We start from the raw sequence: 13607 nt of genomic DNA, 5'->3' as shown, positions 1-13607 counted from the left end.
CCTGTGAGGTAGGGATAATTATTTTCCAGTTTTTACAGGTAAGGAGGTTGAAGCAGAGAGAAGTTAGCTCAGTTTTTTTAAGGTGACCGAGTTAATTTGTTGTAGAGTTAGGATGTACATCTGCACAGTGAATTTCAGAGTTTCAGCTTTTGGGAAGTCGCCTAACCTTGCTGACCTTCAAAATGGGAGTAATCGTACTTATCTCTTAGTGTTGTTGTGATGAGGAAAAATAATGTTTGTAAAACACCTGGTGCGGATTCTAGCATTCAGTACATAGCAGTGATGGTTAGTAGTAGTATTAGCAGCGTGAGTACAATGGTGAAGAGCAGCGTGCCGTAGAAAACCTTAGAAGACGAGCCTCAATGGCACAAGGTAAGTGAGTTTTATGGAGTTGTAGTCTTCGGATCATGAGTATTAGGGCTCTATACGTGTTATGAGTTCAGGATTTCTAAAACTCCTTCCTCATCCCCAACCCCCCCCCCCAAAAAAAAAACACGTTGCTTTTTCTGGTGGGAATTCAACAATAAAAATTGTTTCTTTGTCCCATTTTGGTATAATAGACTCATTCACACTTAGATTTAGAGTAAGGTTACGCCTAGTCCTAGAATGAAACAAGCATGAATGCATTTGGTAGTAGATAGGGGGCAGGAAGAGTGCCGTGGGTGAGAACCAGGCACCGCAGGCTGCTTTCAGCATAAACGGCACTTACCTCATGACTGGACATAGAACTAGCCCTTCTTCATTGCTGCTCTCTAGTGTGTTTCTTTCTTTGTTTCCGTTTATTAAATGCACATTGCATACTTTTCTCCATGTAGTGGTTGAAAATTTTAGGAATGACCTTCTTTTCATTAAGATATATGAATAACCTCTATCAAGTGGCTAGTTAAGCACTACTTAAAGCTGCTTGCATCACAGAAATTGTTATGCATTTGGTTCTCACAGCTCTGTGAAGCGGACTTTATTACTATACCCATTCTAAAGGCAAAAACCTTGGGTCTTAGAGGGATGAAAAGAGATTAAATAATTTGTCTCCGGCATGGCACAGGAGTGGCCTGACTGGGCTTTGGCCCTGAGCTTGGCTCCACAGCCTCTGCTCTTTGTGTGCATGCCACATTTCCTCACACTTCCACGTGTGCTTGCTGGAGAGTGTGGTGGCAGGTCGTGGATGCCTTCTAAGAAACGTTCATCCGGTATTCTGCTTGGTCCGCACAAAAAGCCTGTGAGATAGTGTATTGGTCTGAGACTGGTCAGGACCTGAGATTACTTTAGGACTTCCAAGTACGAAGGTATTTAATACAAGGAAATAGGTCACAACATCTTCAAACTGGCTAATAGTGAAGGTCAGGAAAATTCACCTCTCACTCACTGGCAGAGTCTAAACCTGAGTCCTGCAAGGGAGCTTGGGAAAGGTCGTTTTCTGACCTCCAGCTCTTGCAATACAGAAAGGCAGAAATGGCACTGAGTGTCACAGATATCTGGCTTACAAAGAGACTATTATTATTCCCATTTTATAGTATAGAAAACTGAGCCTACACTAGTGACTCTGGGGAAAAGCCGCCGGAAACCAGATCATAACCTCTTTCTGTCCAGAAAACTGAAGTTGAGCTCACGTTAGTCTCCATTTGCATGAGTAGAGATACTCCAACTGATCAGGAATGACGTAAATCAACATAAAATTGAATGATTAACATGAATCTTACATTTTTTGAATTCATGTAATTCATTGTTTCAAATTCTATATACATAGTCCATGCAGTAAAATTATCAGATAATTGAAGTTTGACGGTTTTATTTTTTTATCTCGCAGGAAACACTATAAACAAACAAACAAAAAATATGGTAACAAATTGTTAATCCATACACTAAATGAGGAGTGTATCATTTAAGCATCTGTATCTGTTTAAGGTTCTTTGTAAAGGTAACCTGTGAAGATCAACTTGAGTTTCTCTTTCCAGCTAGTCTTTAGTAGGTAACCTGGCTCAGGTAGATGGAGCTAGTGCACCAAAACCTCTTAAATTCCTCATCAGAGCTAAGAAGCCATAAGACAACATTCATACCTAAGCATGAGTGTGCCTCATAAAACGAACTTTTAAAAATACTCATCCTAGCTAGATTTGACTACCATTGACATTAACTGAGGACTAGGGCCTGAGTGAGCCTTCTTCAAAGCCTGTATGGAGTCAAATATCTTTAGAAGCATCAGAATTATTCCAAAGCACCTGTATTTTCATACTGTTTACTTTTGAGGACTTTCACCTGCAATCTGTTCAGTGATTTTTAAAGTCTGTAGCGTTACAAATTGGAGCTGTGAGATTTTCTTAACTTTCTGCTTAAAATAATTCTCAGCCATTACCCCCATATATATATATATATATATATATCTCTCTCTCTCTCTCTCTCTCTCTCTCTCTCTCTCTCTCTCTCTCACACTCCTCTGCATACTTCATGTGAAGTTAGAAGCTGCACTAAAGACTATGAGGGGCTGGCTTATGAACTGATCAAACCAAGAGACTTTCCCTAAGAATCCCACGGGTGACTACTTGTTAGCTGACCAGGGAAGTTTTGTGTAGACAACATCCTATAAGGATGCAAATATAAAGTTGAAAATTATTATAATAATAAAATTATTATAAATACAACTACATTAAAAATATATGAAGCAATATAGTTATTATTATACTGCCACCAGTTTATTCCTGATATATATATATATATATATATATATATATATATATATATATATATATATATATATATGTTAAGTTTATTTTCAAATTTGTGACCATGGAGTCACATAAGAAATATAGAATAAGGATATTTTTTAATGAATGGGTGATTTAAAGTGAATGAATTTGTTTGTATAGCTTACATTTCTGATCACTTTTTCTTAGTTATGGGAAAAATACAAAAGGGAATTGAAAAAATATATAATAGTAGAGACTTCATATCCTGTTAAATGACTTTATGTTTCATTATTAAGAATATTTTCCTATAATTTAATTTTATACACCAAGTGGAGCTTTAATTCATCTTAATACAGGGAATTAAAAAGGATGAATGAATTTTAATATAGTGTAGGACACGTGAGAAATTAATTTCTAAATTTTCACTAAGTTTAATAATACTAGAAATTACATCAGTTGCCAGTATGCCTCAGTAAATCAAAAGAAAATATCTTCCATATCATTCATTCTTTTAGCTCAGGGGCTATGAAAAGAAAACAGCAGCTTAACAACTGCAAGTCCAATATTTCTTTTCCTATACAAATGAAAATGTATTGCATTTAATAGAACACTAATTAGAAAGCACAATTATAGTCAGTAACCACCGAGCATTTTGTCCTCCTGACCCCAGGTTTTCACTGCAGCGCGTCCTGGCATTAAGGCCTTCATAGGAAGGGGTGGTGTTAGGAGACAGCAGGTCCGTGGAGCTTATTTCTAAATCCACGTCACTCATGACAGAGTTAGTTCATAGCCCCTTAACCTTTCCCTGTGACTTCCACACATCTGGAGGCATTTTAGGTGTGGTATTTGGAGTGACACCAGGGGTTTATCACCATATGGAGGAGCTTTCCTGTGCTCTCAAGTAGGTCCTGATAGTTCCGGGGAGGACGAGATTTGCCCACTCATCACTCTGATGTCATCTGACAGTATAAATAGGAATTTCCCCCAGATATATAAAGTTACATACAGGTCGTGCACAGAAATTTTACTGAGAAACTTGGCAAACATTTGTATTCATGAAGATAGGCGTAGTAACAAAGGGTTATTTTTTTAAAATCACAAGTCACATATTAATGTTGTCAATGACCACGTTACCAAGAAACCATAGAATATAAACAAAAGTCAATGAATTGATGTAAAATAAAGTTTCCAGTGAGATACAGAGGAGTGAGGGCTCATATAAGAGAGGAGAAAAGGCTCAATTCTTGTTTTGATTTTATTTCTGAGTGGAATTAGACAGCTTACCTCAAGTGATATATTAACCCATTATAGCATTAAAAACAGGTTTCTAATACCTTAAAGACCTTTTATTTCTGCAGAAAATAGGCACGTATTGGTAAGCTTATCATGGATATTATGTATGACATTATATAATAAATAGTATTCTGTAGTCTTACTGAGATTGTATTTGTGCATGTTTTAAAATTCAAAGGTAAAACCGTTCTTTTCCTTTAGCTTTTCTCACAAGCAGCCCTTATTAAAACATGATAGTTTTGCTTTGTTTTGATATAAAAAGACATAATGCTATTATGTTTTAAGGACATTTCAGTGAGCTACCTTCATAGTGCTTTTTCCAATAAGAGGAACATTTACGCGGTGTGCAAAATATTGCTACTTTCTGCTAAAATAATAAAAAAAGCTTATAAGCATAATTTTTCAGAATAAACAAACATAGATGTGTTATGGAATTATATTTCTTAATAAAATCAATTTAGATATAATATCAGCGTTGACAGTGGCACACAGTCCCTCTTCTCTATAAAAGACACAAAAATAATACTTGTGACCTAATATATATATGATCTAAGACATTAAATTGACACCTATATGAACTATAGGACATCAGAAATCATCATACCTTCACAGGGTGGCCAAATTTAACAGGTGAGAATAAATTTAGCTCAGCTCTACATTATCTAACATTAAAATGTGCTATTGGAATGAGTGAAATTCCAAAATACACCCTGTTGAAAAGACCATACGTGATCACCACAGATTCAGTGTATGTTCAACACTTCATCGCACCTACCCCTGTACATGCAGATATATGCTCAGTTTCTCCAGCAGGCTTAGTGTCATCGTGTCAGAAACTTGGTCGATCCCTGGCCGCCTAGTCATTCATTTTCACCATCAGCATCCCATTCTCATGTGCTAAGAGCGTACACGCCCTGAAGCACAGCTCCTTCTACCTGTGATAAATAACTGCAGATCAGCACAATTGATGGATGTCAGAGAGTGAGACCAGCCTCTTCTTCTAAGCAGCTGCTCTGATAGTTAACACATCTTAAGAGAAAAAGGCTCCCTGAGTTCAAGAAACACGGCACAAGCCTTACCAGCAGCCTCTTCCAAACTTCAAGGCACTGATGAATATTGTTCATTGACTTGCAGCATTAATTAAGTTAATGATCCAATATTTTGCTTCATGGTGCTCCAACGCATCAGAGTATTTTTACCAGATGCATATTAAAGTAATTCCCACCGCTCATTCTCTGATAATCATTATGCCGTTAAGACTAGAATTGAAGTTGATTCCCATGTGAGGAGAGCCCAGAATTTGTTGCTGACTTCTAATTGGGTAGTTAATAGAGCATGAACTTCCCAAACCTGAGAAATACGCATTTAAGGGCTTTCTTTTGTTTCTAAGTAGAATTATGACGTCTTCCCCTCACAAAAAAAGGGGGGGGGAGGGATTCTTTTAATAACAATTTAATTTGAAACATTGAGTTTTCAACTATATCTTTGAATCCCAATTTCTAGTATGGTAACCTCTTTCAAATTCACTGACTGTAAAAAGAAAATTTGATACTCATTAAATGGAATACTCACACTGAATTTTTGAATGGTAAATAATTTACATATTCTAACACCAAGAAATAAGACTATTTTCCCCAAACTTAACAATGAATTCATTTATTTGACTCCTACCAAAGTCATTTCTTACTTTTTTGATAATTATCTACAAAGGAAAAATAAGAAAAAACTTTTAAATTAAAATAGTAAATGAAAAGTTGATTTTTATCTCTTACCAGTGTCTGTATTATATATGGAAAGAATTAGATTCTATTAAGAAGTTATTTTAACTTCTAAAAGAAATTCATTCTCAAACTAATATTTTCTAAGTTTGCAGCTTATTCTGGCATTTCTGTAATTACTGTAGTTTTAATACATGAGTGAGTCTTATTTATCTTAGGGTTTCTTTCCATCCTTAACTTTGGATTAACTGAAATACCCTTTATTTTTTATTTAAATTAAACTCAGCCTTAAAAATCTCATTTTGTAAGGGGTAAATAAGACAATTAAATTATATAAATCTCCCCCAGAAAACCTTAAATTTCTTTTGTTATTGTTGTTGCTATTTTTTAAATCAGCATTTAAAAAATTATTCTTTCCAAACAAGATTCAGAAAGGATACAGTTGAGATTTATAGGATTGATGATTTGGGTTTTTATACTCTTACATATTTTTCTTGGGGAGCACCTATGTCCAAATATTTGAGTAAAATATATATGACAGTGCCTCCTAAATTGGTTAACCTTTGTTCTCCCATTTCCAGTCTTTATGAAGTGAAGTCTACAATTTTGTAGCCCACTCACATATTTTCACAACATCAAGGTTATACTGACGACACCTATCAAGTATATTAATCTATGTATAATATTTAATACATGTTACTTGGAATATAACTCTAAAAGAAATTTTCAGAACAAGAATATGAAACCTTACTTAGTCCAATAGCACATGGGACAATTGTGTATGCTTTTATAGTGGAAAAAAAAAAGAATGGTAGAAGTAAGTTGCAATCTTCCTCATGTCAAATAGTCAAAAGTACAGCTAATAGGTCTTATTTATTCTACTTCGGGCAATACTGATTTTCTATTAAGAAAAAAAAGAAAAGAAAAAAAACCTCCTTTAGAATAATCTGTCACAAATCCAGCTGGGAAACATCACAGGAGAGATTATGACAAAGCATCTCTCTGAGGTGGTGTTTTGCAGTCTTAGGGTCAAGTTGTCCTGTCTCTCAAATGTAACACATTAGTACAGTACTTGAAACATAATTTCTGGGCCTCTAGTTTCCCCTTGGGATAGAAAGGTATTCCAAAATTGTGAGTGTTTTCCCTTGTGAGGAGGTTCCCAATTTTATTTATAAAGGAAAAAATGTTGTGTTTATAACCCAGTGATGTAGAAAAACATGTTTGCTAGCAGTGTCATGAGGTCTGATTCATGCTTGTAATTTCAAACCAGAACAATTGTGGCTACATAATCAAGCCACAAAAAACAGAACTAAATTAAACAAAAACTTTGACTATGTTTTAAGCATAGTTATGATAAAATGGATTATCTATGCTCAATATTAAGTCTAGTTGTGCATATGAAACTTATATGTTTTCATGAGACATTTAATAAAAGCATTAGTACAATCAAGCTGGGAAGTTGAAAATAGCTTTACAGAAACAAAACTCTATTCAATTAAATAAATAATTAAACTTTCTTGTCAATGAATGGAAATTAAGAACTAAATAGCATCACATTGTTTCCTAGAATCAGAAAACTAGAAATTACTCTAGTAATTATATATAATGTATATATAAGACAAATGTTAATTTAATAAATAGTAATTAGTGGTATTAAAACACATTTCAGTTTACATAAGAAGAAAAATACAAACAAAAACAAAACACCACGACAACAAAAACAAATGGGACTGGCCTTATGCCCTAAATTTTGCCTAACCAAGTGATTAACTGTTCAATTATAACTTTGTGACACCTGGATATAGGAGCCGGCCTACATTGGTCTGTGCCATTGTTTTATAATTTCTTAGATAAGATATTAGCCTCCAAGGACCTCTTCTCTTTCATCCATGAAATGTAAATATTTCCTGTTGAGTTCATCATTTCCTCCCATTAAAATGGAAACACCACGTTAAAACACTTGTTTGCTTTCTTAATGGCCATATCCCCATCTTCTAAAATGTCTGATTCATAATAGGCACTTGGTCAATATTAGTTGATTTAAATTAAAAAGATGATGTATGAGAAAAGTCTTTATAAATTGAAAAAAATATATACTGGCTAGGTATTATTGCTTTTTAAAAAAACAAAGTATACATAATCTGCAGTGGAGAATAAATCTTGGTAATTATTTGAAATACGAGTATATTTAATGTATTTTCTTATGTCTTATTCTGCTTTACAACAGATATGTATGTATATGTTAAGGGATATTTCTTGACAGTGAAAGGATTGTAGTTTTGCAAATAAGCTACATGAGATTGATTCTTACGTTTAAAAAATCTGAGTCAAGTAAACCGCTATAATGAAAATTATACTGTAAAAGTTTCAACTACACAGTTACAAAATGTGAAAAACGAAGTGACACTGTAAAGAGAAAAATAAATTTAGTGAGAATATTTAAATATGTTTATTTGTAATTTCCCTGAAAACAGCAGTTCCTCCCAAGATGTATATATATATATATATATATAATTATTTCCTAAATATTATTATCTATATTTTTACAATAGGACAACTGAGTAAGAGATTAAACTCTGAGATAATACTCCAGTTTCTTCATGTTAAATAAAATGTTCTCATATTTCTTTTCTCCAAGATACAGTGTCTCAGGATAGACTTCTGCATATGGTTATGCAGTGATGGTGTTAATATATTTATGCATCAGATTTTTTTCAATGAGTTTGGTATTTTTCAGGGAAAATGTGTGAATCTTCAGTCAATTACTGTGAATGCAACCCCTGCTTTAATGGCGGTTCCTGCCAAAGTGGTGTGGAGTCCTACTACTGCCACTGTCCGTTTGGTGAGTACAGCTCAGTCATTCATATAAAATATCAATCTATTTTGATGCACAGTTTAGCAATTTTGTTTGATCATGGCCTTGAGTGATTAAGAAAATATTAGATGTGTTTACATGGGAGATTTTAGCAAAATAAAATCTCAAAGGTTTAATATTCTTAAAAGTCAATTATGGGAATACCATTGAACACATTGCTTTGATCATCACTAGAAAGATAATCAGTTCAAGGTAATTGAATTTGATGTTGTCTCCTCTGGACACTTCCTCTCAAATATTTATGGATGCCTTCTTTTTAGCCCAGAACCTACCAAATAAAAATTGTTTGAGACACTATTTGATGTCATTCTCTATTTCAGATCTTTAAAAAGCATCAGTCAAGATGATTCTTGCTTTGTTTTGCTTTTGCTTTTTACATTAATTCAACCACTTATGTTAGAAGGATTCTGTAACTAACCAGACAGTTTTCACAGTAGGCTTTTTGTAAATAGTATCAACATAATACAATTCAGACTAATGTATTCTTTTGAGAAAGGTTTTAGAATTAGTTTGTACACATACATATATATTCACTGTAGTGCACTGAACCAAAAGATTCCTTCCAGGTGTCACTCAAATGGTACCCAGCACTAAGTCATCCAAGGACAAGGAGAAAAACTTGGGAGGAAGCTTTCACTTTACTTGCTGTGTCTCATGGTTTTATGATCATTCCATGACTTTCGAGGCTGACTGCCCCACACTGTTGGATCCATCTCCACATGTCCTGCAGTAGTTAAAGACCCCGTCTCTCTCCATAAGTAAAGGAGGAAGAGGGTATTTTTCTGGTCTTTCCTTGGACAAATTACTGTGGACACAAAAAATGAATCTTAATGTATAGTAGAGAGTAGAACTTAAAAAGAATCTGATGTTTCTTGTAACCAGTCAAATGTACTATTAATTCATTTTTAAATAAGTCCATGACTCTATCTAGTTTTGTTTTATAAAGCACATCAATAGAATGATGATGGAAAACAATATAAAAATATCTCATTCTGAGCCATGCATTTTGGCAGTGGTTCTGAGGCCCACACATTGTGGGTATTGTCTAAAGTCAAAAAATGAAAACAGAACTACTCCCAGATGATAGAGCCACTAGGACATCATTTTTTTTCAGTTCAGTATGACATTCATAGTGCCTGTCCTTTTTTAAATGTCTTTGCGATTCTCACCAACAATGCTAATGAGACAGTGAAAAGTAGACCCAAGTCAAAATAACCACAACTGTAGATATCCTAAAACACCTTCCTTTTGAGGACAGTTTATAATCCTACTATGCCCTCTGCACATAACCACAATCTGATTTCATGGTTTAACTTGTGTTCCAGAATGAAAGATAAGGAGAGTGGGTTGGAAAGTGGAAAATGAGTTTGAAGTAACCCAACAAAGGTTGTTTACATTTTTAGAGATTCCTTTGCATTCCAATTGCAAATATGAGGATTTAAGATAATTGATACTAAGTCAGAACAAATTGTTGCTACAGTGTAGCTGTTACAGTAGTCATTACCTATTGGTTGGAAGTGTTTTGGGGTCCAAATGGACCTTCTCCTCACCCTACCAGAGCTCCCCAGGAAAAGGGGGCTAGCACAACAATGTAAATTAAAAGAGAGACAGATCATATGTAGCTGGCAGTGCAAATTCCTCTCCCTGTTTCTTCCAGTGGAAAAGACAGAAAACATTATTTAAACTTAGACATCATCAGAGAACAACAGAAGCACTTACAAAACAAAACAAAATCTTCAAACAACATTGCATGATTTAAGACCAGAGAAAATTAAAAGGAAAAAGTATTTTCCTTTTCAAATTGAACGTGGGTGAAATATACAAATAAAAATGGCAGATGGAATGCCTCAAAGAAATAGCTGGAGGAGGTTACACATGCATCTTACAAAACAACATTGTAACTAATTTTGAAGTTAGAAAAAAATTTCACTGTTTACCTTCTCATCAGTGAAAGATTCTTTATTTGGATTTAAAAGTTTTTAAGGAATTTAGAGTTTTTTAGATTATATTTCAGAAAAAAACATAAAGTACTTAAGACTTTATAAAGAGAGCCTGTATAATTAAAACTTCATGTATGTATATATGTATACCTTCATATATGTATACGTATACATACAAAATATCCCTTATTAGAGTAATTTTAATAATTTCTCTTGACTTTTATGTAGGTTTAGTTCATGGCATTTCATTTCAAAGGCAATTTTAAAATCCTCATTAAATTTTATTTTCGTATTTCAAAAACAAAAATCTACATATCTGTAGAAATAGTAACACAGCTTCTTAAAGAGAAAAAATATTCTATAAAGAAATATTTTCATGTTTTAAAATACAGCATTAATTTGTATGAAAATGTAGCACATCTTTCTAGGATCAGTATACTTTCTACATATATGTATATTCAATTTTAAGCACATTTTCTAGATTTATTACAATTAAATCAAGACACCTGAGGGAACACATACTACAGATTTTTCTTCAATCATCTATTTAATTTGTATATTTTACCTTGTTTTTTCTTTATCTCTGGTTACTCTTTCTGCATATATAAGTTATCTGTAATATTGGGTTGTCAGAAAAGTCATGACGCAGTTTTGCAACGGAAAACAGAAAAAATACGTCATGACTTTTCCGACAACCCAATATAATAAATATGTTTAATATAAATAAATTAAAATTTTTATTGCATATAAATATAAATTATAGATACAATACAAACTATAAATGCAATATGACAGATGAGATATATTTATGATATAAACATAAATGTATGCCGTATGTAATATATGATATATAACAAGTATTATCCTAATAATTTCTTTGCCTTTTATTTAACTTCAAGGAATGATTAAAAATAAATTGTATGTATTCATTACAATGAAAATCATCCCAGCCTTGACAGGAAAATAAAATAGACATACACTTTTATAGCAGCTTCTAAGCCATTTTAATTTAAAGAACATTTGGATATAAAATGTGGTGTAGCAAAACGACTAGACAATCAGTAGATCTGGCCTCAAATATTGGCTCTCTTTCGCATGGTTCTGTGGCCTTGGGCATGTTTTAAATATTCTGTAAAATGAAGGCATGGATTCCTTCTGGCTGAACAGTTCCCCTACTCTAAATATAATGCATTTGCAAGACATGTGCAGCCAAAATTAAGGAATGAAACCTCTGCAAGTTCACTAGAGTCATGATGTATTATTGGCAGGGGTTAATTTTCCAATCATTTGCTACAGTCTACTAATATTTGTGGGAAAAGAATTTTGGCATAGCATCGCAACATCAATAAAACTCCTTTTTCAAGTTTGAAAAAGAACCAGCACAAACAAGTGAGAATGCTGCATTTTGGAAAAACAGAAAGCTATTTCAAGGAGCCTGGTATAAATCAGACCCAAAGTGGGTATGAAACAAGAAAGAGATAAAAACTAAGACAGTTATTTCCTTTTCTAAAAGCAGTGATTGATTCCCTTCCCTATTTTTGTGACCCTTGAAAATACCACGAGTACAGGGACTGAATTTTTTCTTTTTAGTCAAAACAGAATTTACCATTCTCAATTGAATTGAAATTGTTTTTAAGAATTATATATTATGAAGGAAATATTTGCTTGAAAATTACAGCATATTAAACCTTTCAAAAGATTGACAAACTAATTTTAAAAGTTTTCCAGGAAAGCGATCTTTTCAGACATACTTCATTCCACTAAATCTAGTTTTTGGAAATGGGACATACTTAGATATAGCTCCTAATTGGCTAAAGAAAAACAGTTGTATCAGTTTATCAGTTCTGCTATATGTTTTAAAGATCATCAGTTCATTTTATTTCAATTTAATTTATATGGTATTCTTTGGAGAGTAATAAAAAATGTTAAAAGCGTGACTCATTATTGTAACTTAAAAATATCTTAAAGTCATTTAATAAAACTGCACTGGAATTGGATGTGTCAATTTGTCAATTTTCCCATCTACAGGTGTCTTTGGAAAACACTGCGAGTTGAATAGTTATGGATTTGAGGAGTTATCATACATGGAATTTCCCAGCTTGGATCCCAATAACAACTATATTTATGTCAAATTTGCAACTATTAAAAGCCATGCTCTATTGCTTTACAACTATGACAACCAGACAGGGGACCGGGCTGAGTTTTTGGCCCTTGAAATTGCTGAAGAAAGACTAAGATTCTCTTATAATTTAGGCAGCAGTACCTATAAACTCACCACCATGAAAAAGGTGTCGGATGGACATTTTCACACTGTGATTGCCCGGAGAGCAGGGATGGTAAGGCGCTTACAATTTCCTAATGCTAATAGTGACCGTCACGAGGGACAGGAGGGACCACCTCACCCCAGTTCTCCAGGCATATGCAAGATAACCATGTTGTTAAGATAGTATCAGTGGCCTCTTATGTGGAATAGACAATTTTACCTGATGACCGCCAAGGTCCCTTTAAACTTAAAATGAACCTTTGATTCTCTCAAACAAGGGCTTGGGAGGAAGAGGCAGAGCAAAGAAAGAGGCACTGCAAGGTGCCCAAAGGAGGAGAGAAATGAATTCTGTGTTTGTTAGTTTGTTTGTAATATGTGGCCATAGTCATCAGGTTTTGAATAATACCAAATATGGGGAAAAAAACACTTGTCATTATTACTTCAGTCAGAGGAGAAATGTCTCCCCCTTTCAGAAAACATCCAAAATAAGGTCCCTACTGGATTATGAATCTGTTTTCTACAGTTCAAAAGAATTTTTTTGGAAACTGGCAAAATCATTAACTTCTCAGTTTTGAATCGCTGCATAGGGAGGACAGAAACATCTCGATTTACAGTGGGACTGGCAGGAAAATGCAGCAGTAAAAGAAGGTGCATGTCACTGTGAAGATTAAATTGCATGAGCTACTAGTGAAATAAAACTTTCCCTCAGGTGTTTGTTTTTTGAGTTGTATAGCCAAGGTTTTAGAAAATAAGAAAATATAAGGGCCGGCCGAGTGGCTCAGTTGGTTAAGAGCTCGCTCAAGAGTTTGAGCTCTGAGCAACAGCGGTTCGAGT

At 34.0% G+C, this 13607-nt stretch overlaps 1 protein-coding gene across 1 annotated transcript in view; it reads left to right on the top strand.

Moving 5' to 3' along the window:
• FAT4 (FAT atypical cadherin 4) overlaps positions 1–13607 on the top strand; it is a 174282-nt gene that overhangs the window by 137520 nt on the left and 23155 nt on the right. Inside the window, exons 10-11 of the mRNA XM_019628416.1 lie at positions 8433–8537; positions 12539–12846. Of these exons, the coding sequence (XP_019483961.1) occupies positions 8433–8537; positions 12539–12846 (413 nt within the window). The remainder of the gene's footprint in view (positions 1–8432; positions 8538–12538; positions 12847–13607) is intronic.

This window comes from Hipposideros armiger, unplaced genomic scaffold (assembly GCF_001890085.2).
Source record: "Hipposideros armiger isolate ML-2016 unplaced genomic scaffold, ASM189008v1 scaffold_1, whole genome shotgun sequence".
Taxonomy (NCBI): Eukaryota; Metazoa; Chordata; class Mammalia; order Chiroptera; family Hipposideridae; genus Hipposideros; species Hipposideros armiger.
This window is presented reverse-complemented; position numbering and strand designations above follow the sequence as displayed.